The sequence below is a fragment of the Diaporthe batatas genome (genome assembly GCF_019321695.1).
Source record: "Diaporthe batatas strain CRI 302-4 chromosome Unknown Contig00004, whole genome shotgun sequence".
In the NCBI taxonomy this organism is placed as follows: Eukaryota; Fungi; Ascomycota; class Sordariomycetes; order Diaporthales; family Diaporthaceae; genus Diaporthe; species Diaporthe batatas.
The window spans coordinates 72,843-94,895 of NW_025408551.1; the positions used below are offsets into that span (position 1 = coordinate 72,843).

Below are 22,053 nucleotides of genomic sequence, written 5' to 3' on the forward strand. Positions count from 1 at the left end.
TCTTTCAGGAGGCCCCAAAGATGCGATGAGGTTATAAGGCGCGACGATGGACTCGACACACCCCACAGCCGGCTGGGAGAAGGTCGGCGACCGGTTCTATCGCAAGATACAGCTCTATACGGCCGTGTTTGATCTCGACTTGGACCTCGATAACTTTTTTGTCGCCGGAGCCCCCTATGGCGGCGCTGTAGGTGTGTTTCCTCGTCTCCTGTTGCAACCCCCTCGAGGCATGGTTGCATGGGGTATACTTGCGTGAACCTTGCTCAGCATCACGACGGCTCCCAGCCTGCCTCACGTCAAGGACAACACGAGGAACTGACGCCATGCAGCCCTTTACCGCGACGAGAGCAAAATCCTAGCTTATCGAACTGGGAAATCATCCAAGCCCAGTTTAGACATATACAGTTGCGCTGGGAAGCTGATCAAGAGCATCCCCTGGGAACACGGCACGATCAAGGGCCTTGGCTGGTCAGAGGACGAGAAGCTTCTGGTTGTGACCAAAGATGGCATTGTACGGTGCTATTATGACCTCCAGGGCGACTTTACCCAGTTCTCCCTTGGCAGCGGCGCCGAGGACCACGGAGTGCAATCCTGCAAGTTCTACGAATCAGGGCTCGTGGCCTTGCTGAACAACAACACCTTGATCTCGGTATCCTCGTACGACGAGCCACGGCCCAAGCCCCTGGCTCAACCCCCCGAGGGAGCTGTGCATTCATGGACAATCATACCCCCGGCTTACACCCTGTCGCGCTCGGTCGAGGCATTACTCAGTATCCACGAGACTGTTTACATGGCAGACGCTACAGAGGTGGAAGACCGCTTCCTAGACAAGGGGCCCTTTACCCACCTCGCAGTCTCGCCAAATGGCAAGTTTGCTGCCTTGTACACGCAGACTGGCAAGACGCACGTCATTACAAGTGACTTCCAGAACCGGTTGACAGAGTACGATTCCAGGTCAAGGATTCCTCCAAAGTACGTCCAATGGTGTGGGAACGATGCCGTTGTCATTGCCTGGGAGGACGAGGTACACGTTGTTGGCCCAGGAGGCGCTACGGCCAAGTTCTTTTACGAGGGAAGGGTGCATGTGGTCCAAGATCATGATGGCGTTCGTATTCTCACCAACGATGTTTGTGACTTGGTTCAGAAAGTGCCGGATGTCACCGATGAGGTGTTCAGATTCGGAACGGAGTCTCCTGCCTCCATCCTGGTGGATGCCGTCGCCCAGCTGGACGCCCATTCGCCCAAAGCCGACGACAACATCCAACTCATCCGTTCCAACCTTGTCGAGGCAGTCGACACCTGCGTTAACGCCGCAGGACAAGAGTTCAGTATCCACTGGCAGAAGCAGCTGCTCAAGGCCGCCTCGTTCGGCAAGTCTGTGCTGGACATTTACAACAGCGACGATTTCGTCGACATGTGTGAGACGCTTCGAGTCCTCAACGCGGTACGGTATTATGAGGTTGGACTGCCTATATCGTATGATCAGTTCCAGCGCCTGACGCCCGAAGGACTTATCAGCCGCCTGCTTAACCGCCATGAGTACCTGCTTGCTCTTCGCATAGCAGGGTATCTGCGGTTGTCTTCAGACAAGATCTACGTGCACTGGGCATCCTCAAAAGTCCGCACAGGCTCGGAAGACGACGACACTATCTGCCGACTTATAGTCGACAAACTTTCCGGCAAGCCAGGCATATCCTTTGAAGCAATCGCCCGCGCCGCGTACGATGAGGGCAGAGGACGCCTGGCCACCGAGCTACTCAACCATGAACCTCGGGCCGGCCGGCAAGTGCCACTGCTTCTCAGCATGGAAGAGGACGAGATGGCCCTTGACAAAGCAATTGAGAGCGGCGACACCGACCTCGTCTACTTCGTCCTGCACACGCTGCGCCGCAAGCTTCCCCTGGCTGCCTTCTTCCGTACTATCAATCACAGACCAGTGGCCACGGCGCTGGTTGAGTCGGCTGCGATCCGCGAAGACGACAGTACCCTCCTCAAAGATCTGTACTACCAAGACGACCGTCGTCTAGACGGCGCGTCCGTGTTCATGCGAGAGTCTCTCTCACAGCCGGGCAGCCGGACAGCTTCGGACAAGCTGGCGCTGGCGGCCAAGCTGTTGAGTGACAACAGCAAGGAGCACGCGTTTGAGCTGGCTGCGACAAAGGAGGCCGCGACACTGTTGCGAATGCAGGAGGCCTTTGACCGTGACCTCACCGACACGTTTACGGGGCTCAGTGTCAACGAGACCATGTTCAAGCTCATCAGGCTGGGCTACAGCGGGCGAGCCAAGAAGATCCAGAGCGAGTTCAAAGTGCCGGAGAAGGTGGCCTGGTGGATCCGCCTGCGGGCGCTGGTCGCCAAGCGTGATTGGAATGAGCTCGAGGATATCTCGAAGCACCGGAAGAGCCCCATCGGGTGGGAGGTAAGTCATGCCGACCTAGACATGACGATGCGAAAGATTCTGACCGCAGACGATAGCCGTTTTACAACCTCATACTTCAGGCAGGCAACCCCCGCCTCGCCTCAGTCTTTATTCCAAAATGTGCCAACCTCGAGCCGGGTGCCTCCATCACCATGTACGAAAAGTGCGGCATGTGTGTCAAGGCTGCAGAGGAGGCAGTCAAGATCAAAGACCAGGAGGCGTGGCAGAAACTACTGGAGGCTGCGGGCAAGAACACCCAGGAGGGGAGGGAGATCGAGCGGCTTGGTCATCAGGTGTTCAAGAGATAGCAGTACATATGTAGCCCGTAGCAGTCAGAGCCTGGTGGGTCCGGGCCGCGCCGTCGCACTCCAAGCAGCGCGGCGTCCCTATTGAATTTGGTCCGCGCGAGACGGACGCCGCACACCACCGGCTTTCCTTGCCTCTTGTGTCCAGCGGGGGCGAGCGACTGGCTCATCATGTGAGGCTGAGGGCCTTGATGTCCACACCGACAGGCCAAAGCACCCTGATGGTCGAGCAGCTACGAGGACGCCATCTCACTGGTTCGTTCCTACATGAACTTTGTCCTCAGGACACCCTACTTTGAACTTGACAAGTCCCGGTGACGATTTTTCAACACACGCAACTTTTTTCTTCTCCGTCCTTCCATCCCGAGATATCACGTCCCTCAACCCACACAACAACACACCATGGCCCACGAGAACGTCTGGAACTCCCACCCACGCAACTACGGCAAGGGCTCCAGGGGCTGCCGAGTCACGGGCGACAAGAAGAAGTCCGGCCTGATCCGCAAGTACGGCCTGAACATGTCCAGGCAGGCTTTCCGCGAGAACGCCGAGGCGATCGGCTTCAAGAAGGTGGGTCCTCTTCCTGTCCTGCGGCGCGATGCAGCGTGTAGGCTTCTAGGGTGGTTGCTAACGTGCTTGCCCAGTACCGATGAGGGACACCTGTACGCCATGGTCTTGCTTTCTTGGAAGGGCTTTTGATGCGAGCAACATATCAATTTGGAGGCGGACCATCCAAAGGAAATAGACCTAGCCGTGGTAATAAACTCAAATTCCCATCTCTCATCATGGGGAGAATCATCAAACAACACTGCGAATCGGCAACATGTATGACCTTGTATACATTGAGATATGGTGTCTAGTCTATTTTACACGTATTGTCCAAAAGCCTTGGACGTCCTTCCGGTGGATCTTTGCGATTATTAGGCGCCAGAATCAAGGCATACCTCTCTCTGAGAAAGGAGGCGAGTTTCGCCTTGCCACTTTAGTCCTGGGGAAACTCATTTCGTGTAGCCTCCCGAGTAGAGTGTTGGGTACAACGACCCGAATCCGTGGCGACAAAAGCCATATTCACTGTCCCACTAACCATGCCTCCCCAGTCCAGACCGGTGAATCGTGTCCTGGATCTCGTCCCATGACAGCGTCCTTGTTGTGGTACCCGGGGCCTCGGCCTCCTGCAGCACCACTGTCGGCGCGCCACTCCCTCGGCCGCGGTTGTTGACCATGCCACCGACAACCATCTTGGCCACGCGCTTCAGGTCGTTGATCGTGAGCTCGCTGATCCTCCTGGTCATCTCGCGCACTGGGATCTTGCGGCCGTGGACCTGGACCTGCCTCCCCAGGTCCTCGAGCTCGACCATGCGGCTCTCGAGGTTCATGAGCAGGCTGGACCGCAGCTGGTTCTTGGCGCGGGTGACCTCGACTTGGTTCAGGCGGGAGAAGCCGGAGTCGAGCGTCAGGGCGCGGAGTTCCCGGCACATGATCTCGAGCATCTTGGCCGTTCGACCCGGGTAGCAGGACGCGGCGATGCCGAACAGACCGCTGTCGGTGTAGCTGTGGTTGAAAGCGACGCACGACTCGACCCAGCCGTATTGGTTCAAGACATTGGTGTAGAGGCGGGAGTACATGCCCTTGCCTGGGCCTCCAGCTGAGAAGGAGCCGCCGCCTCCGAGAAGGGTCTGCAGAGTGGCGAGGGCGAAGATGTCATCCGAAGAGATGGGAAGACCCTCGAAAGCAAGGTGGATGTGTGTAAAGGCGGGCATCATGGGGTTGGGAGAAGGCGGCTGGGTGGGGAGGGAGAGGAAGCCACCTGTGTATCTGGCGGGGCGGCTAAGGTCCTCGCCAGAGATGGGAATGTAAGGGGACGAGGCGATGGAGGCGTTGTGTTGTGCCGACGTGGAGAGATTCTTCAAGAAGGGTATTTTGGAGAGGAGCTTGGAGGACTGCTGGGGCGACCCGGAGGACAAGGAGGACGCAGACGACGCGGCAGAGTCGCTGGTCTGCGAGCTCGTCTCGGATGCCGATGAGGCCTCGGATGCAGCGTCTGAGACTGCCGGCAGCTCGGGGCCCTGCATGTCACCAAAGTGCTGTTCGGCCAGCCTGACGGCCTCGCTGTGAGGTACTCCGGCGAAGGCGACCACCATGCGCTCTGGCCTGAAGAAAGCGTTCCTGTAGGCCTGGATGACATTCCTGTCGATGGCGCCGAGGCGGTCCTGCGGGCAGAGCAAAGGGTTGCCAAGGGTGTTGTCCTTGAAGGCCGCCGTGTGGACCAGCTCGGGCAGGATGAGCTCTGGCTTTGACCAGATCTCGGTGATCTCATACTCGGCGGTGAGCAGTTGTTGCTGCACCTCCTCTTCCGTGAGCTTGGGATCCCGTATTGTTTCGGCGAGCAGGCCAACCGCTGTGGGGATGGCGGTGTTGAATGTGGCGGCCTGGTACATCATGGATTCTCGTGAGGACGCACATTGCACGTTCCCACCGAGGTTTTCGACTTGTTCTAGAATCTCGTCGGCCGAGTGTGTCGAGGTGGACTTGAAGGCCAGCCGGTCCATGATGTGGCTTGCGCCGCGCAAGTATGCGTTCTCGTACCGCGAGCCGGCGTCTATGTAGACGCCCATGCCCGAGAAGGCATCTGGCAGGGCTTCTGTGGCAACCCGGATGCCATTTGGGAGTGTAGTGATGTCGCTCAGCTCCGTGGGTTCCTGAGGGGCCATGGATTAGCAGGCTGGGAGGGCACGCGGGTGGATGGGGCTGGCTGGGTGGCATACTCGCGCAGCGGGAGGAGGGGCGACGGTGGCCAAGGACCTTGTTAGGAATGATGATGGCCTGGCACTGATGGTGTGAGGTTTCGCGAGGCCGTGCAGCCTTGCGGGCAAACGCGAGCTACATGAGCGCAACATCTTTGCTTCAGGCTCGCTTGGACGAGGCTGGCGAGTTCCGGTGATGTCAAGGCCAAAGAATTGTTCGAGGGCGATTTGCCCCAGCCGCGCAGCCGGGCTTATCGATAAGCTGCTCTAACAGCGTGCCCTGGCCCCTGGCAGGCCTGGTGCATGTAATTGGCAGTGCCTTTTTTGTCTTTAGTCCTCAGCACTCTGATCTGGCCGTTCAACCAGATATCACTTCTGGCTGATGCCCTCGGAAAAGATGAATCGATTCACTGCTTGATGCTACTGCACCCGAGGCTCAAGCCAGATCTTTGCAAAACCAGACAAAAGCCTCATCACATGCCATCCGAAAAGGTCCCCGGATTCTCGCGGGCACAATGACGAGACGGAGGGATTCGTGTCAGAGCAGGGTTGGACGCTGGCCAGATATACTTCATGAACTAATCGGGAACGTCTATGCATCAAACCTTGGAATATTCTCAGAGCAGTAGGAGACTTCAGACGGTGAACCGGGCCAAGAGCAGAGTGGTTCGATAGCAGAGTCAAGGCTTGTTCGGTCCATGACCACACTGGGTCTGTGTTCATCGTTCATCCAGCCAGGGCTCCTAACCACGCGTGTGGGAATGCCCAAGGACCAACTGCAGTCCTTGACCGGCAGCTTCAAGGAGGAAGGATCGGGCGCCCGTCAGAAGTTGCCTTCATGAATCATAGATCCGTCTCACGGGCTGCAGGAATCAAGTAGGAGGAATTAAGTAGAAGGCTGTTGAGAATGCTGACCAGATCTGCTGCAGTGGCCACCGATCTGACAGGATGGAGACATGCACGCAGGACATGCACGCAGGACATTGACGCTCGAGTTGCAGCAGACGAAGGGGCTGCCAGCACAGTGGCGGCCGCATTGGGCGAGCGCATGGCAGCCCCGGGCAAGGCTCAGCAAGGCTCAGCAATGCCGGTCCGTGGCAGTCGTCATGCTGTCAGATCATGTGGCCCAGCGCCGAGTCGGTGCCAGTGTGCCAGTGTGCCAGTATGCCAGAATGTCAGAATGCCAGACATGGAGAACTCTGGGCTCTGGGGGATAATGATAATGTCACGCCACGCAGGGGTGGGCACGGAAGTCAGGTTGGGGAAGTCAGACGGGCCTGGCGTCTCACGAGAGACCACACTAGCAGGGCATAATGCGTCCCTGTGGGCGAGATAGTCCAAGATACTACGTACCCAGGTAGTAAGTACTTGTTTATATTGACGGTTCGCCGGGAGCTAACAACCTTGGAAGGTAATAAAATGATAGCCGCCGGAATTGCTCCTACCACAATACCCCAGTTTAATTTGAGTTCAGCCTCTTCCCGCTGCAGGTTGCAGGTTGCAGGTTGCAGATTCCAGATTCCATGGTCTCACTCCCCGCCCCCCCCCCCCCCAGGCCAGTGCCAGTGATGCTTATTATCATTAGTGCCGGGTCTGGCGAGTGCGGGTGATGTGCGCTTACCGAGTACCCCGTTGCCCTTTGTTGCTGAGGGAAATATAGATACACAGCAGAGGACGTAGCGCCCCTCCACCTTCCCGTAGCGCCCCCGTAATCCCGGCTGGGAGTGAGCTCCGGATGCGAGCCTGGCGGGAAGCCACTGCCCAAGTGCTGTTTGAGAGGATGCTCAGCGTGTTTCGTTTCCGCTGGCGCAGGTGGGGCAGCTCGACTGGTGGTTGCTGCGTCTCTGCAGTCCCTACAACATCCGTGAGATGATGCCCATCCTGCCATCTTGGCCCTGCCAGCCCTGCCTGGCTGGGACGCCGATCCCCCGCGTGGTTTTTGTCTTGGAGGGCTGGACAAGTGCAGGCTTGAACCTGTCTCTCCTGCCCTTGTCTTGCCCTGTCTTGCCCTGTCTTGCCTTGGCTGCCTTGTCTTGACACATCTCTGCATGTCTCGTGCCTTGCGCACAGGGCTCAGGGCTCAGGGCTCAGGCACAGGTATCCAGGTATCCCGACCTCGTGGCAACCACGGCTCACAACCCAACCCGTCGAGGCGCGATATCCGAGGCGGCGGGCCTGCACTAGCCACTCTGGCGGCTTCATCAACGGGCAACGGCATCCTTTCCTGGGGCAGCCAGAGGCCTAGACTTGTTAGGGCCTGGCCTAGGCAGTCGGACGAGGGCCAGGCCCTTGCCAGCCGTCTTGTCCAATCTCTTTCTGAACGGGAAGTGCGGTCTGGTCGTCCCAGATAGGAGCATCTTCGGGGGGCAGCCTGGGGTGTCACGACCAGATGGGAACCCAGGTGGATACTACTACGTCCATTTACGGAGTGCTACCTCTCTGCGACGCCGGCTGGGGCAAGCCTTGTTCTTCTGGGGCTGCGCAGACTGCTGCGCATATCGTGATCGTGCTGTAGTAGTAGCATCTCCAAAGCTGGGTGCTGGTGGGCAGGCTCGTCGCTGACATTTGCAATCAAGGGGAGCCTGTGCTGTATCTGCGTATCCGTGTATCTGAGTGTCTGTACCATATCTGTGTGTGGCCAAAGACTGGTGTGTAATCGGCTTGACGTATCCAAATCTGTATTTGATCTTGCCTGCGGTAGCTACCATACGCAGGTACTTACTTAGTACACACACACACTCACACACACACCACACGCCACACATCAAGTTTTGCCCTGCCTCTCTTTCTGCACCGCATTTCTTGTCTCTGTTTTATTATTCGTGTCTGTCTGTCTGTCTGTCTGTCTGTCCGGTGTATCCGATTCTATTCAGCCTCGTCTTCCACACACACACACACACCCACGCACACACCCACGCACACACCCACGCCGCCTTTCGCATTTGCTGCCATCCGGCATTTTCCATCGCCAACATCGCGCACGCGCACGCCCACTTGCCCGGGCCAGCCAAGCTGATATTGGTTTTGCGAAATTGCTACTCCAGTCTTCAAGACCCATAATTGTCGCGCCCCGGCGAAACCCACGGGCCAACGTCAGGCAGTCGGGCGGTCAGGAAGTCAGTATTGCCTCCTTCCTTCCGTCGCAGCCGCCTCCCGCTCTCTCGAGGTCCGACCTGCAGTTTTCTCTTCACCCCCGACCTCAGGTGCCCCTGCCCCCGAGAACGCCTCACCACCGCCCAGGTGACCCTAATCCCAGAGTCACAATAGCATCGCCTCGTCTCGTCGCAGCCCACCAGAACCTGCAACGCCCTTGTCACCCTGCGCATTGGGAGCCACAGTACGAGCGCAGCCCGAGACTAACTGAGTGCACGGTCGACGAGAAGTCATCCACAGCCAGCCAGTCCACGCCGAATCTGACTTCTGAGTCGAGAGCCCGGTCGAGCTCCCCCAGCCAAGGGGCGCCCGAGGAAATCTCAAAAAGGGCCCTTCCCTTATAACCGCCCGTCTCACCACCCACGGCTACGGGCTACCACAGCACACAGTACATTGCTTCACACCCAGCCCGTTCGCCGACCTCGTCTGGGAACCAGTCTGCCCACTTCAACATCGCTCAGCCCAGTGAATGGAATAAGTGGACTTTTCCCATCTGTGCTGCACTGCTGTTCTGGACGAGACCCGGCCTCTTCCTCCCCCCCCCCCCTTCTGGAGGGAGCCCCAACAACCCAGCCAAGCAAACAACCGAAGTTGGCTTGCGAATTGGCCTCGACCTCTGCAAGCAATCCTACAACGCCAGGACTCCCGACCACTTGCTTTGCCCCATCCACTAGGCGGCCACTCCCCGCAGGCCAGGGCCCCGCTCGACCCGCCGTTTGCTCTGCAGCGCCGCAGACCTGCAAGTGGAAGCGCCATCCGATACGGAGTACAGAGGCAGACAAAGGCCCCAACTGCGCCGCCACCCTTGCTTGATTGGAAGAACCGTGTATACAGCCCTCCTGAAAGCCTGTACCTCCGTACTAGTATCACCTGCACTGGGGACAACTCACTGGCTTGCGGCTGCCCAACTGCTCGCTATTTTGCCTAACAACCCCCGGTCACACCTGACTGACTGACTGACGGACGGGCTGATAGCAAGGGAGAAGACCGGCAGGATCAAGCCAGGCAGCCCAGGCTGGGTTTGGATCGTCCTATTAGTCTTCCTGCCTCTCAGTCATCCCGCCTCGCACGCAGCCGTGAGCCGGCTGCACTGTCCCAGCCCAACCAAGTCCAGCCCTCGATTGGACTGGCGGCAAAGCGATCCGTCGTCATTGTCGCAGTTTTCTGCCCGTGCACATTTCGTTTCCAACCCAACTCAACTGAAATGTTTACGTCTCCTGCACCTGCGGCACTGACCGGTTCTGTTCCCTTGGCAGCCTCGCCTCCATCCATCTCTGCCTCCGCCTCGACATATCATCAATCCGGGTCGACTTCCAGGACAAGAAGGGGCCTGAGTTATCTCCGCAACTACACCCATCAGCACCTGCTCTCGAGGGATCACAGCGGCTCCTCCTCCTCCTCCACCAACGCAAACACCTCCGCAGACTCTTCCTCCCGGCCCCGGCCCGACCTCACGCGATCGACCTCTCACACTCCTAGGACCTCCAACACGACCAACAACAACATCTCGGCCCCCGACGACTTCACGGCCAACTCGCGCCGTTTCACGCTAGTGCCTACTCTGTCCCACCCCTTAGGCCCATCGTCGAGGTCCACTCCTGACGACCTAGACCTAGCCGACGAGCCCGCTGCTGTGCAATCCGACTCAATAGGGGCGCCTCCCCCGGGCACTGCTGTCACCACATCAGCAGAGCCAAACTCACAACCCCGTCGCAGCATGACGCGGTCGAGAGCCGCGACCACAGGCAGTGCAATGGCTTCCTCAACCAACGATACCGCCGAGTCTGGCAACCCCAGCGGCGTTCTGCCCTCAATCCGCTTTTCCGTCTTCGTCGACCCTCGGAGCCAACGACCGTCCCTGCACTTCTCCCCGATAGCCCGCACGCTGCCGAGCGGGTCTGAGATCATCCGCGTCGGTCGCTATTCCGAGCGAGACAGCCAGCCAGCCGTGCCGGCAAACGTGCCGTCGGCCGCTCCGGTCGGCTTCAAGTCCAAGGTCGTAAGCCGCCGCCACTGCGAGTTCTGGTATGAGGATGGCAAATGGTTCATCAAGGATGTTAAGAGCAGCAGTGGCACGTTCCTAAATCATATACGACTCAGCCCGCCCGGCCAGGAATCCAAGCCTTTCCCGGTCAACGATGGGGATGTGGTGCAGCTGGGCATCGACTTTAAGGGAGGCGAGGAGATGATCTTCCGCTGCGTAAAGATGCGGCTGGAGTTGAATCGCGGCTGGCAGAACAAGCTGAACAAGTTCAAGTACGTCCCCGGGAGCACCCATGGGTCGTCGCTCCTTCGCGCATGCCGGCCTATGCCTTTACTAACTCGACACTTGCAGTATGAACTCGCACAAGCGCCTGTGGAATATGACCAAGACTGAGGGGGCAGGCGGCCAGAACTATTCCCAGGACTGCTCTATCTGTTTGAACTCGATTGCTGTAAGTCTCGCATTTTCGTCAACTCCCGTCTCTCTCTAGCTCGCGGAGCACCTGCTGACCCCCTCCACTGCAGCCTTGCCAGTGTCTTTTCGTGGCGCCCTGCTCTCACACATGGCATTTCAAATGCATCCGCAGTCTTCTGTCGTCGCCGCACTACCCGATCTTCATCTGTCCAAACTGCCGCGCAGCTGCGGATCTTGAGGCTGAGGTGGAGGACCCCGAAGATTGGGAACAGCTCGAGGACGAGGCTGAAGGCCAGGATGCCGAAGATCCAGAGGGCAGCCGCTCGAAGGGTCCTCGCCTGGACCCTGCTCCTGTAGACGTGCCGAGACAGTCTGTGGACAGGATAAGGACATCGCTCGAGCGCGCGCGAGCCACTGCTGCTGAACGAGCGAGGACTTCAATCGAGCGGTCACGATCACGAACAAACGTATCGGCAGCGATCGCATCGGCAAACGAGACCCCAGAAGCCGCGATGGCCACTGCTGATAATGCCGCCTCCGCCGAGGCAGCTATGAGTGATGGTGGGGCCAGCACGCCGTCGACGACGTCATCTCGACCCAGCGGCGAGGCTTCGCACGCAACCTCTGACCCGGTGCCTATCAACGGCCGCCGAACTCCCAGCCCGAATAGTATCGGTAACCATGTGACCAACGGACACGAGGGGCCCATCACACCGAGGAATGATGCGGGCCCATGGGTGTTTGACGGGAGCGGGGCGCGGATTGGCGTCGCTCCCACCGCTCCCGCCGCTCCCGTTGCTGGAGCCAGACAGAGTCTGAACGGGGTGGTTGATACGGAGATGGAGGACTGATACCCGACAAACCCTACTTTAATACCTGGAGGAACAAACAAGTCACGCCAGAGACCTATCCAACAACTGGACACAAGCACATAAACAATACTTTGCACCGAGACGCGGGACCATGACGGCAGATTGCATAAGTGGAGCTATAGGTGCGGAAATGGTGCAGATATCAGCAGCGAGCATGGTTTTGTCCTTCCCCTTGATTTTTTCCTCGACCCCTCCCACATATCTCGCCTCGTCGTTGCATCACGTCTGCTGCATGGTTGTCGGGACCTCACCGGCTGGATTTTAGGGCGAGGACGGGATATGGTCCGGCTTTTTGTTATTTATTAATATCGAATTGGCATTTCCAAAGCACAAGCTTTGCCCCTGTGTGTGCGCGACGAGGCCACAGCGTGTGTATCGCTCACTGCAGTAGCTACCTAGGTACTGTGTGATGAGCCTGCTATGGAGTACCCACTAACAGGACGATCTATCTGCCACCTGATTGATAGACTCGTACATCATAATACCTCGTCGAAGACTTTCTTGCAAGATAGCCTTCATCAAGGAGAATTCCACTAGACAGTCTCATATGGGACTACCAAATAGAAGGTCAGTCAGCCACATGGACACCGCCATGACCTTTCGCATTTCTCTGGTGTTGCGGCTGTGTCACTGCAAAGGTACATGTGATTCTTATCCCGGAAGAATTACTGCATGGTACGAGCAGTTGCGCTGGGCTCGGCAATTTCAAGGTCAGTCTGGCGGGACTGACAAGGCGCGAGGACGGTCAATGTGTACCTAGGTAGTCTCCGAGGATCGTAACTCGTTGTCTCTAGTCGAAAATTTCCATCTCGGGGCCCTTGCTTGTCCTGGGTGGGCTGCTTATCAATAAGCGTTCGGCCTGAAGGCAGTTTCTGATGGTATTATATTCTTAGAGGGCATCGCTACAAATGCTCGCCCGGTGACAAGCGAGAATAGTTATACAGGCTCCGCCAGCCCGAGCTAGCAATGCTCTTGAATGCACGCCGTACTCCAGGTATCCCTTCCGACCCTGTTGTTGTTCCTGACTCCCGCTTCCAAAGATCGACATAAAAAAAAGAAAGAAAAAAAGAAGCAAGGCTAGGCCAACCGTACAGCCAGTCTGTCCGTCTGTGCGTCTGTCGGTCCGTCCGTACATGCATAGTGATAAAAGAAACAGCCAGCACACACGTAGTCTGGGGTTCCCAAGTCTAAAGCTTTGATCTAACCGCCTCAAGTCTATACTTGACATCCTTCAGCGCCTTGGTGGTCGGCTTCCAGTCGTCAAACTGCCTCAGCAGCTCCTCCGTCTCGGCGCTCAGCTCCGTCTTGACAAAGTCCTCCTCCAGCAGGCCGCGCATGATCCACGGGAGCAGGTAGGGGTTCGAGGCGGTCAGACCTTCGAACTTTTGGATCTCGCACGGGACGTCACCCGCATTTGTGGTTTCGAGCGCGTGGGCGATGGCAAGGCTGGTGGAGGCTGGTTAGCGCATGCCGTGGGCATGACTGGGGAGTCCAAGGGTGTTGATTGATTGATTGATTGATTGATTGTGTGGGGGCTGGCCAAGACTTACTCATATACCTGGCCATCGTCATAAAGGCGCGAATGGCCCTCGCCACCGTAGAGGCTCCCTGCCAGAGGGACGGAGAGCTCACGGATCAGGCCGTGGTCGGATACGCCCAGGTTGCGGAGCTTGCACGCGAAGCCCACCAGGTGCGCAATGAAATCGGGCGCGTGTATCCTCCCATCTATGAACACGGCCCTGTATATGTAAGGGTGGCTGGCGGGAGAGTACACGGCCGACTCTATGGGGACGAGCTGGTCGTCGATGCTGCCGACATATGTGATGCGGACGCCGTAGGCCAGCACCGCCTTGAGCGAGGCCTCGTACCTCTTTGAGACCTCGCTCTCCGGGTTTGCGAACTCCCACAGTTCTGCAGCGCTGCCCATCAGCATGCCCATGCCGGACTTGTAGTCAGGGAACGGCCCCAGATTCACTCCTGCCATGGCACAGACTCCGATCTTGGCATTGGTGATGATGCGGAGCTCGATCAGCTTGGCAAGCAGCATGATCGAGACGGGGACGCCCTGGGAATGGCACGAGACGATGATCAGATCAGCCGCTCTAATGTGATCTATCCAGTTGAGAAGCAGCTTCCACAGGTTCTCAACCCGTTCGGCAATCTTGCCCTCGCCCTCCAGTGCTACCTTCTCGATCTCGCAGTCACCGCAGCCATGGCTCTCGGCCCACCTCCTGATACCTTCGGCGCCGTGGTCGGCAAACTTGAGCGATGTGCCAGTCGGTTGGCCGATCATGGCCCTGAGATATGTAGCCGGGAAGAGGCCATGTACGCCTATAGCCAGCGCCTTCTTCACCTTTGGTGGCTCCTGGGTGAGGAAGACGTGTTTTGTGGGCTTTTGCTGGGTTCGCAAGAGTAACGAGGCTATTTGTTTGAGGATGGATGGGTTCTCCTTCATCTTGTACGTGCCCTTGAAGGATGGCAGCAGTAGATTGGGAGGTGTTGGTTTGGTTGCCGTGGTCGGTGTTTTCGCCTTGGTCTTACTCGGCGACTCTGCCTTGACAGAAGCTGCGTCTGACTGAGGAGGCGTCTGAGGGCGTGACGGTATAGGGTCAATGTCCATGGACTGGGGCCTGTTTCTCTTCTTCTTGGCAACCTTGTCTTTGATCTGCTTCATCTTTCCAGGGGCTTCTTTGGGCGGTTCTGGTTTCGGAGACTGGTCCCGTCCCATATCTGTTGAATTCGCCCTCTTGGGATGGTTTTCGGAGCCATCTCCCATCACAGCCAGCTCTCCCGGCTCTGTGGTTCTTTTTGGTTCTCCGGGTGATTTTGGGGTGTCCTTGGACCAGAATGCCCAGGTCGACCCAGCCGCAGGCTTGGTTGCAGGCTCGGGATTGGCTGGTGGTGCATCACTCATGACCGTATCCTCGGGGTCCTTTGCAGGCGCCGCACTTGACTCTGGGGCCTTCACAGACTCCTCGTTGCCAGCCGTAGAGGCGGCGCCGCTGCCTGACCAGAATGGAATCCACATGGTCAAAGAGCGCTGTGGGCCGGTAGCTACTGGCTGCTCAGATGCCCCTGGCGCAACTGTATTATTCTCAGGCTCAGGCGCAGGCAGTGGCTCGGTCTGGGAACGTCCATTTCCTTCCTTTGGAGATGGGCCGTTTTCCTGTAGTGTGGTTTGGTTTTCGGTTGTGATTTTCTCCGGCACTGGGTTTGATGTGAACCAGCCGCCCAACCAGCCCGATGACGTCGCGGGTCTTTGCGGCGTATCCGCAGTTGGCGGTTCATGCATGTCGACGTCGGGCGCGGCGGGTGCGACATTGTCTTTCGAGGTGTCGTCGGCAGCATCCGCAGCATCATCTTTTGAGGCAGGATTGTTTTTGCCATCCTGCACCGCGGCTTTTGCATCGTCCTTGGCCGCCGGTTCATCAGTGTCCGTCTCTCGGACCTTGGGCATCGTGTTGACCGAGGCCTGACTCGCCCCACTCAGGCTCGCAGCGTCGCTGGTCCTCTTTGGTTCGAAGCGGCTGAAATCAGGCGTAGAGCCAGCCTTGAGGGGGCTGCCTAGTATTGTCTCCCTCTGGATGGACGTAGAAGGCGTGGACTTGCGAGGCCACGATCCGTACCAACTCCTCGTCTTGTGGACCTGTACCGGGTGTCAGGGGGCTCTGTGCCGGCGGCGGTGGGGACGGGGGAAAAGACTCACCGTCTTGTTGCCCTCGTGGACAGACACGGCACTGCTGTCGCTCCTGAGGCTCTTGCTGGTGGTGTCGAGTTGTCGGAGTGCGGGCTGCGATGGTGACGGCGAGGTCACTGGGGCCGCGGACAGGTCGCTAACCTGTGACGAAGTGCTGGCGCGTGTAGGCTGCAGCGATGTGGTGGAGCTCGACGGGCCCGGAGCGCCGCCGCCGCCACCACGCCGGGCTCGTTTCCTAGAGATCATGACGATGGTATTCACCAGGCCGGGCTCATTGTCGTGTCGGGGGTAAGAGCGGCGCCTCTCATTGTTGCGGATTCGCCCGGGTGTTTGTTTGGCATAATGATCAGCTGCGAGCGACTGAACCAGCCAGCCCCTACTACGTAATGCCCGCCCGTCACGGAAGCCCCATGTTTGTCCAGTCGACTCACCCCTCCTAAGGTAACCCCGGGAGCCCCACCACGGGCACCCCGGTAGCTGCTACTGTACGGAGTACCTTCGTACCCTGTAGCTGGGTCTCGTGTGCTGTAGCATCTGGTGCACTGGAAGACTTCTGGAATGTTGACAACTCTATCTCCCAAGGCCCGTTCTGCTGACACAACACAGGATATTTCGTGGTTATAGTCTCATTTCCAAACCCTACAGATTTGACCGGGTATTCGAGATACCAAACAGCATCTGGAGCTGTTGTGAACAACTTCCAAGGTTGTTGTGTAAAGACGGAAGCGTGCCTGGCAACCCGTGAGATAATAAGCAATCGGCTATCCCAGGGTCCCCTGCGACTCCCCACATATTATCTTATCGATAACGGCCATCCTCGAATTTCTTCAAAAATCTATTTTTCGAATCCGTAGCATATCGCCTCGCATATACGTCGCAAAGACATACAGCTCGCCCCGGCTCGCACTTATTGTCGGGCTGACTGCTCTCTCAATTTATGGAATCATGAGCACCCTCAAGCGGAAAGGGGCGCCATCTGGCAATGCCTCCAAGAAGGATTCTCCCTCCAAGAAGGTGAAATCAGAGAAGCCCGCGGACAAGACCCCCGGAACCAAGTCCTCCAGAACCCCCGACAAGAAGGCCGCAAAGTCTACGGATAAGCCTGCGTCCTCTGCGCCTCCGATCGCCCGCCTCAAGCAGGAGGAGCCGCTCTTCCCCAGAGGTGGTGGCAGCGTTCTTACCCCCCTGGAGCACAAACAAATCACCATCCAAGCGAAGCAAGACGCCCTTTTCGAGGAAGAGTCGGGCAAGGCGCCCAAGAAGGGGGACAAGGACACAAAGAAAAAGAAGCGCAAGTCTTCCGGCAAGGATGCCAAGCAGGGCGACAAGCCTGCCCACGATCCTGACGCTGTCAAGATCGAGGGTCTCAACTACAAGGTAAGAACCGGCGTGTCGCGAGAAAGCCAACCAGTGTGGCTGAGCTGACGTGCTCTGTAGCGCCTTGTAAAAGGTTCACTGGTCCTCGGTCAGATCTGCGACATCAACGATCTCGAACTTACTGTGGCCCTGCCCAACAATCTCGTTGGCCATGTCTCCATCACCTCGGTCTCCCCCGGCCTGACGAAACGTGTCGAGGCGGCGGCGGCGGCAGATGACAGCGATGCCGACGACGAGGAGTCGGCCGAAGACGATGCCGACCTCAAGAATCTCTTTGAAATCGGCCAGTACCTTCGCGCTTACGTCGTATCCACCGTCGAGGACTCGTCCGCCCTGCCCAGCAAATCGAAGAGGCGGATAGAACTGTCCCTGCGGCCAGAGGACACAAATTCCACAATCACACAGCAGGAATTGGTTGCGAACAGCACAGTGATGGCTGCCGTGGCCAGTGTGGAGGACCATGGGTACGTGATGGACCTTGGTCTGGCAGAGACAAAGATCACCGGCTTCCTCCCGAGGAAAGAGGTCGATCCGGCGATCCGTGAGGGTCGGCTGCAGCCGGGCAGTGTTCTTCTGTGCATGGCTACGGGCCTGAGCGGGAATCGCAAGGTTGTGCAGTTGACGGCCCGCACCGACAAGATGGCCAGCCCCAAGAGCTTTCCATCCGAGGCCACGACGGTCGACACCTTTGCCCCTGGCACTGCCGTCGATGTCCTGGTATCTGAGGTTTCGGACCGGGGAATTATTGGAAAGGTATTGGGTCATCTCGATGTCACTGCCGATCATGTTCATTCCGGGGTTGGCCCGCATGGCACAGATCTGGAGGTCAAGTACAAGGTTGGCTCGAGGATCAAGGCCAGGGTGATCTGTACTTTCCCGGATGCCAGGCAGCCTAAGCTGGGCATCTCGATCCTGGATCATGTTCTGTCCTTCCGGACCCCGAGCGCTCAAGTCGAGGGCAGTGAGAAAAACCCGCTGGACGCACTCCCGATATCTTCAGTGGTCGAGACTTGTGTGGTGAAGAGGGTCGAGGCCGATATCGGTCTGTTTGTCGATGTGGGCATCAAGGGCGTCCCTGGATTCGTGCACATATCTCGGGTCAAGGACGGCAAAGTCGACGGGCTGTACGAGTCCAGTGGCCCGTACAAGCTAGAGTCGGTGCACCGGGGAAGGGTAGTAGGATACAATGCCTTTGACGGATTGTTCCTGCTCTCCATGGAGAAGAGCGTCCTCGAACAGCCATTCTTGCGTGTGGAAGACGTGCCTGTTGGGGACGTTGTCGACGGCGTTGTTGAAAAGATTGTGGTTGGCGAGAATGGCGTGCACGGAATCATCGTCAAGATCGCCGAGGGCATATCTGGGCTCGTCCCCGAGATGCACCTCTCCGATGTTAAGCTACAGCACCCTGAGAAGAAGTTCAAAGTCGGCTTGAAGGTCAAGACACGAGTCTTGTCGACTGACTCCCACAAGCGACAACTGCGCCTCACGCTGAAGAAGACCTTGGTCAACTCCGACGCGACTCCAATCAAGGCATTTGACGAGGTCTCCGTCGGAATGCAGGTACTGGGGACGATCATCAATGTCCTGCACAACGGTGCTATTGTCCAGTTCTACGGTCGTCTCCGGGGCTTCCTCCCCCTGTCTGAGATGAGCGAGGCTTACATTCAAAACCCAAAGGAGCACTTCCGTCAGGGTCAAGTCGTCAATGTCCATGTCATTGACGTGGATGCTGCCACGAGTCGACTCATTGTCTCGTGCAAGGACCCTTCGGCCTTCGGAATCGATAAGCAACTGGCCCTGAAGAACCTCAGCATTGGTGACGTTGTCTCGGGCAAGGTCAGCCAGAAGACCGAGGACGACGTTTTTGTTGAGCTTGAGGGCAGCCTGCTCAAGGCGGTGCTCCCTGTCGGACAGTTGACGGACAAGAGTCGCCAAAAGAACCTGGCCGCTTTGAAGAGGATACACGTCGGTCAGACTCTAACTGATCTGGCCGTGCTGGAGAAGAACGAGGGCCGGCGAGCTCTCACTGTCACGTTGAAGCCAAGCCTGGTCGAAGCCGCCAAGAACGGAAAACTCCCCGCCAACTGGGACAAGGTCAAGGTTGGTGACCTGATCCACGGATTCGTTCGAAATGTTACACCTACTGCTGTCTTTGTGCAGTTCGGTGGCATGGCGACAGCATTGCTTCCAGCTGCCATGATACCTCAAGAACGACACAAGGAGCAGGACTTTGGTTTGCACAAGCTACAATCTCTGTCTGTGAAGGTTGTGTCTGTTGACCGGGATCATGCCCGTGCTGTGGTTGCCATTCCTTCTGTTGCAGATGCGAAGGAGCCGAGGCCATCCAAGCTCACCAACAAACCCGTCGAGAACCCGGTGGACGATTCAATCAAGAGCGAAGACGACATTGTTGTCGGCAGGGTGACGAAGGCCAAGATCATCTCTATCAAGAGCACGCAGCTCAACGTCCAGCTCGCTGATAATCTTCAAGGACGTGTGGATGTTTCCCAAGTCTTCGACTCCTGGGACGAGATCCGCCACCCGAAGAACCCGCTCCAGAAGTTCAAGCCGAAGCAGACGATCAAAGTCAAGGTCCTCGGAGTCCATGATGCAAGAAATCATCGCTTCCTGCCCATCTCGCATCGCTCAACACACTCTCTTATTGAGCTATCCGCCAAGCCCAGTGATCTGAAGGAGGAGGGTGCCTGCGATCCCCTCACCCTTGACCAGATCACAGAGGATTCAGAGTGGATAGGATTTGTGAACAACATCAAGGCCAACTATATCTGGGTCAACCTTTCACCGTCTGTCCGAGGCAGAATCGCCGCCAGCGACGCTTCTGACGACCTCGGCCAGCTCGGCAACCTCCCTGGAAACTTCCCCATTGGCTGTGCTATGAAGGTGCGGGTCAAGGCAGTCGAGGCGTCCAAGAACCGCCTTGATCTTACTGCTAGGACCTCAAACGAATCCAATGCCATCACCTGGGACAACATCAAAAAGGGTCTGGTCCTCCCCGGCAAGGTGACCAAGGTCACTGACAGATCAGTTCTGGTTCAGCTGAGCGAGGATGTCTCCGCTCCTGTCCACCTTGTTGACTTGGCAGACGACTACGACGACGCCAACCCCAAAAATTTCACGAGAAACGAGATTGTCCGAGTGGCCATTATCGATGTCGATCCAAGCAACAAGAAGGTCAGGCTTTCGGCACGCTCGTCGCGGGTCCTCAACTCTGCCTTACCAGTCAAGGATCGTGAGATCACCCTGGTTTCTGCTCTCAAGACAGGCGATATTGTGCGAGGGTTTGTCAGGCGTGTTGCAGACCAAGGCTTGTTTGTCAACCTTGGCGGCCACATCACAGCCTTCGTCAAGATCACAGACCTATCAGACACATTCCTGAAGAATTGGAAGGAGCATTTCCGGATGGACCAGCTCGTGAAGGGCCGCGTTATTGCCATCGATTCAGACCTTGGACAGGTTAATCTCAGCCTGAAGGACTCGCTTGTCAACAAGGACTACGTACCTCCTCGAACCCTCGCCGACTTCAAGGAAGGCGAGGTAGTAAAGGGCAAGGTCCGCAGTGTTGAAGACTTTGGCGCTTTTATCGTCATTGACGGGTCTGCAAACGTCAGTGGGCTCTGCCACCGGAGCCAGATGGCGGAGAAGTCCGTCAAGGATGCCCGTAAACTTTACAGTGCCGGGGATGTGGTCAAGGCCCGGATTCTGAAGATCAATTCCGAGAAGAAACAGATCAGTTTCGGTCTCAAGGCGTCCTACTTTGAGGACGGCGGTGAGGGCTCTGACGAAGAGTCGGACGACGAGGCAGGAGGCGCGTTGGATTCTGACGAGGATGACGACAGCGACGAGGATGACGAGTTCATGGATGCCGCCGAGGTGCTCATTCAAGGCACAGACAACATCGATAACTCAGACTCAGACTCAGACTCAGACGACGCTGAAATGGTGGACGCAGCTTCTGGAGATGCCGGTGGCCTCGACGCTGGTGGTTTTGACTGGTCTGCCGGGGCTCTGGATGAGGCTGGTGATGAGTCGGCCGCTGAAGTAGACGAGGCCGACGACAGCAAAGACAAGAAGAAGAAGAAGAGGAAGGCGGAAATCCAAGTTGACAGGACAGCTCAATTGGATGTCAACGGGCCCCAGACTGCGGAAGATTATGAAAGGCTTTTGCTTGGACAACCGGATTCCTCTGACCTGTGGATTCGTTACATGGCATTCCAGGCACAAGTCAGTGAACCAGCAAGGGCACGCGAAATTGCGGAGCGCGCTCTCAAGACTATCAACATACGCGAGGAGACTGAGAAGCTCAACGTATGGGTTGCCTACCTGAACCTGGAGAACCACTTCGGCACGGATGAGACGCTGGCTGAGGTCTTCAAACGTGCGTGCCAGTACAACGACGAGCAAGTAGTGCATGAGCGGTTGATCAACATCTACGTCGTGACCGGGAAACATGATGTAAGCCCTTTTCCTCCTCGGTTGTATAGCATGACAGCACTGACTATTGTACAGAAAGCCGACGACCTGTACCAGGCGGCCATCAAGAAGTTTGGTGCCAAGTCGCCACAAGTCTGGATCAACTATGCAACCTTCCTTCACAACACTGTCAAGGACCCAGAACGTGCTCGCGCACTCATCCACCGTGCAACACAACGACTTCCAAATCATGCTCACCTCCCGCTGATGACCAAGTTCGCCGGCCTGGAATTCAGATCCGCCAGCGGCAACCCCGAGCACGGCCGAACAGTGTTCGAGGGTATACTCTCGGCCTATCCGAAGAAGTTTGACCTCTGGAACCAACTGCTCGACCTCGAGATCTCGACGTACAGCGCGGCGAAGAAGAGCGAGGACGGCAACGCAGACCCCACACACGTCAGGGAGGTCTTCGAGCGCGGCACCAAGACCAAGGGGCTGAAGCCGCTCAAGGCCAAGAAGTGGTTCCAGAGGTGGGCCAAGTGGGAGGAGGAGAACGGCGATGCCAAGAGCAAGCAGAAGGTCATGGCCAAGGCCACGGAGTGGACGAGAGAGGCCGAGGCGAGGAAGCAGAAGGGCGAGGAGGAGGACGAGGAGTGA

General features: G+C 57.4%; 6 protein-coding genes across 6 annotated transcripts; 4 read left to right on the top strand and 2 right to left on the bottom strand.

Moving 5' to 3' along the window:
- Positions 1-46: 46 nt before the first annotated feature.
- KVR01_004447 (tethering complex subunit VPS16) lies at positions 47-2,727 on the top strand (the record flags this gene model as incomplete). The annotated part of the gene is made up of 3 exons (XM_044790678.1): positions 47-191; positions 330-2,419; positions 2,476-2,727. 3 exons carry the CDS (start codon positions 47-49, stop codon positions 2,725-2,727), a joined length of 2,487 nt encoding a protein of 828 aa, XP_044646611.1.
- Positions 2,728-3,126: 399 nt separating this feature from the next.
- On the top strand, positions 3,127-3,377 carry KVR01_004580 (uncharacterized protein; the record flags this gene model as incomplete). Its single annotated transcript, XM_044792598.1, has 2 exons — positions 3,127-3,294; positions 3,369-3,377. The coding sequence occupies 2 exons, from the start codon at positions 3,127-3,129 to the stop codon at positions 3,375-3,377; spliced, it is 177 nt and encodes a 58-aa protein (XP_044646744.1).
- Positions 3,378-3,501: 124 nt separating this feature from the next.
- On the bottom strand, positions 3,502-5,787 carry KVR01_004598 (mitochondrial-processing protease subunit alpha). The gene is made up of 2 exons (XM_044791668.1): positions 5,490-5,787; positions 3,502-5,423 (listed from the first exon to the last, which is right to left on the bottom strand). Exons 1-2 carry the CDS (start codon positions 5,619-5,621, stop codon positions 3,804-3,806), a joined length of 1,752 nt encoding a protein of 583 aa, XP_044646762.1. The 5' UTR covers positions 5,622-5,787; the 3' UTR covers positions 3,502-3,803.
- Positions 5,788-8,351: 2,564 nt separating this feature from the next.
- Positions 8,352-12,580, top strand: KVR01_004400 (uncharacterized protein). The gene is made up of 3 exons (XM_044794667.1): positions 8,352-10,877; positions 10,957-11,056; positions 11,130-12,580. The coding sequence occupies exons 1-3, from the start codon at positions 9,826-9,828 to the stop codon at positions 11,868-11,870; spliced, it is 1,893 nt and encodes a 630-aa protein (XP_044646564.1). The 5' UTR covers positions 8,352-9,825; the 3' UTR covers positions 11,871-12,580.
- A 498-nt stretch (positions 12,581-13,078) lies between these two features.
- On the bottom strand, positions 13,079-15,834 carry KVR01_004201 (uncharacterized protein; the record flags this gene model as incomplete). Its single annotated transcript, XM_044788240.1, has 3 exons — positions 13,079-13,337; positions 13,442-15,537; positions 15,598-15,834. The coding sequence occupies 3 exons, from the start codon at positions 15,832-15,834 to the stop codon at positions 13,079-13,081; spliced, it is 2,592 nt and encodes an 863-aa protein (XP_044646365.1).
- Positions 15,835-16,533: 699 nt separating this feature from the next.
- Positions 16,534-22,053, top strand: KVR01_004191 (uncharacterized protein; the record flags this gene model as incomplete). Its single annotated transcript, XM_044790173.1, has 3 exons — positions 16,534-16,965; positions 17,026-21,438; positions 21,493-22,053. 3 exons carry the CDS (start codon positions 16,534-16,536, stop codon positions 22,051-22,053), a joined length of 5,406 nt encoding a protein of 1,801 aa, XP_044646355.1.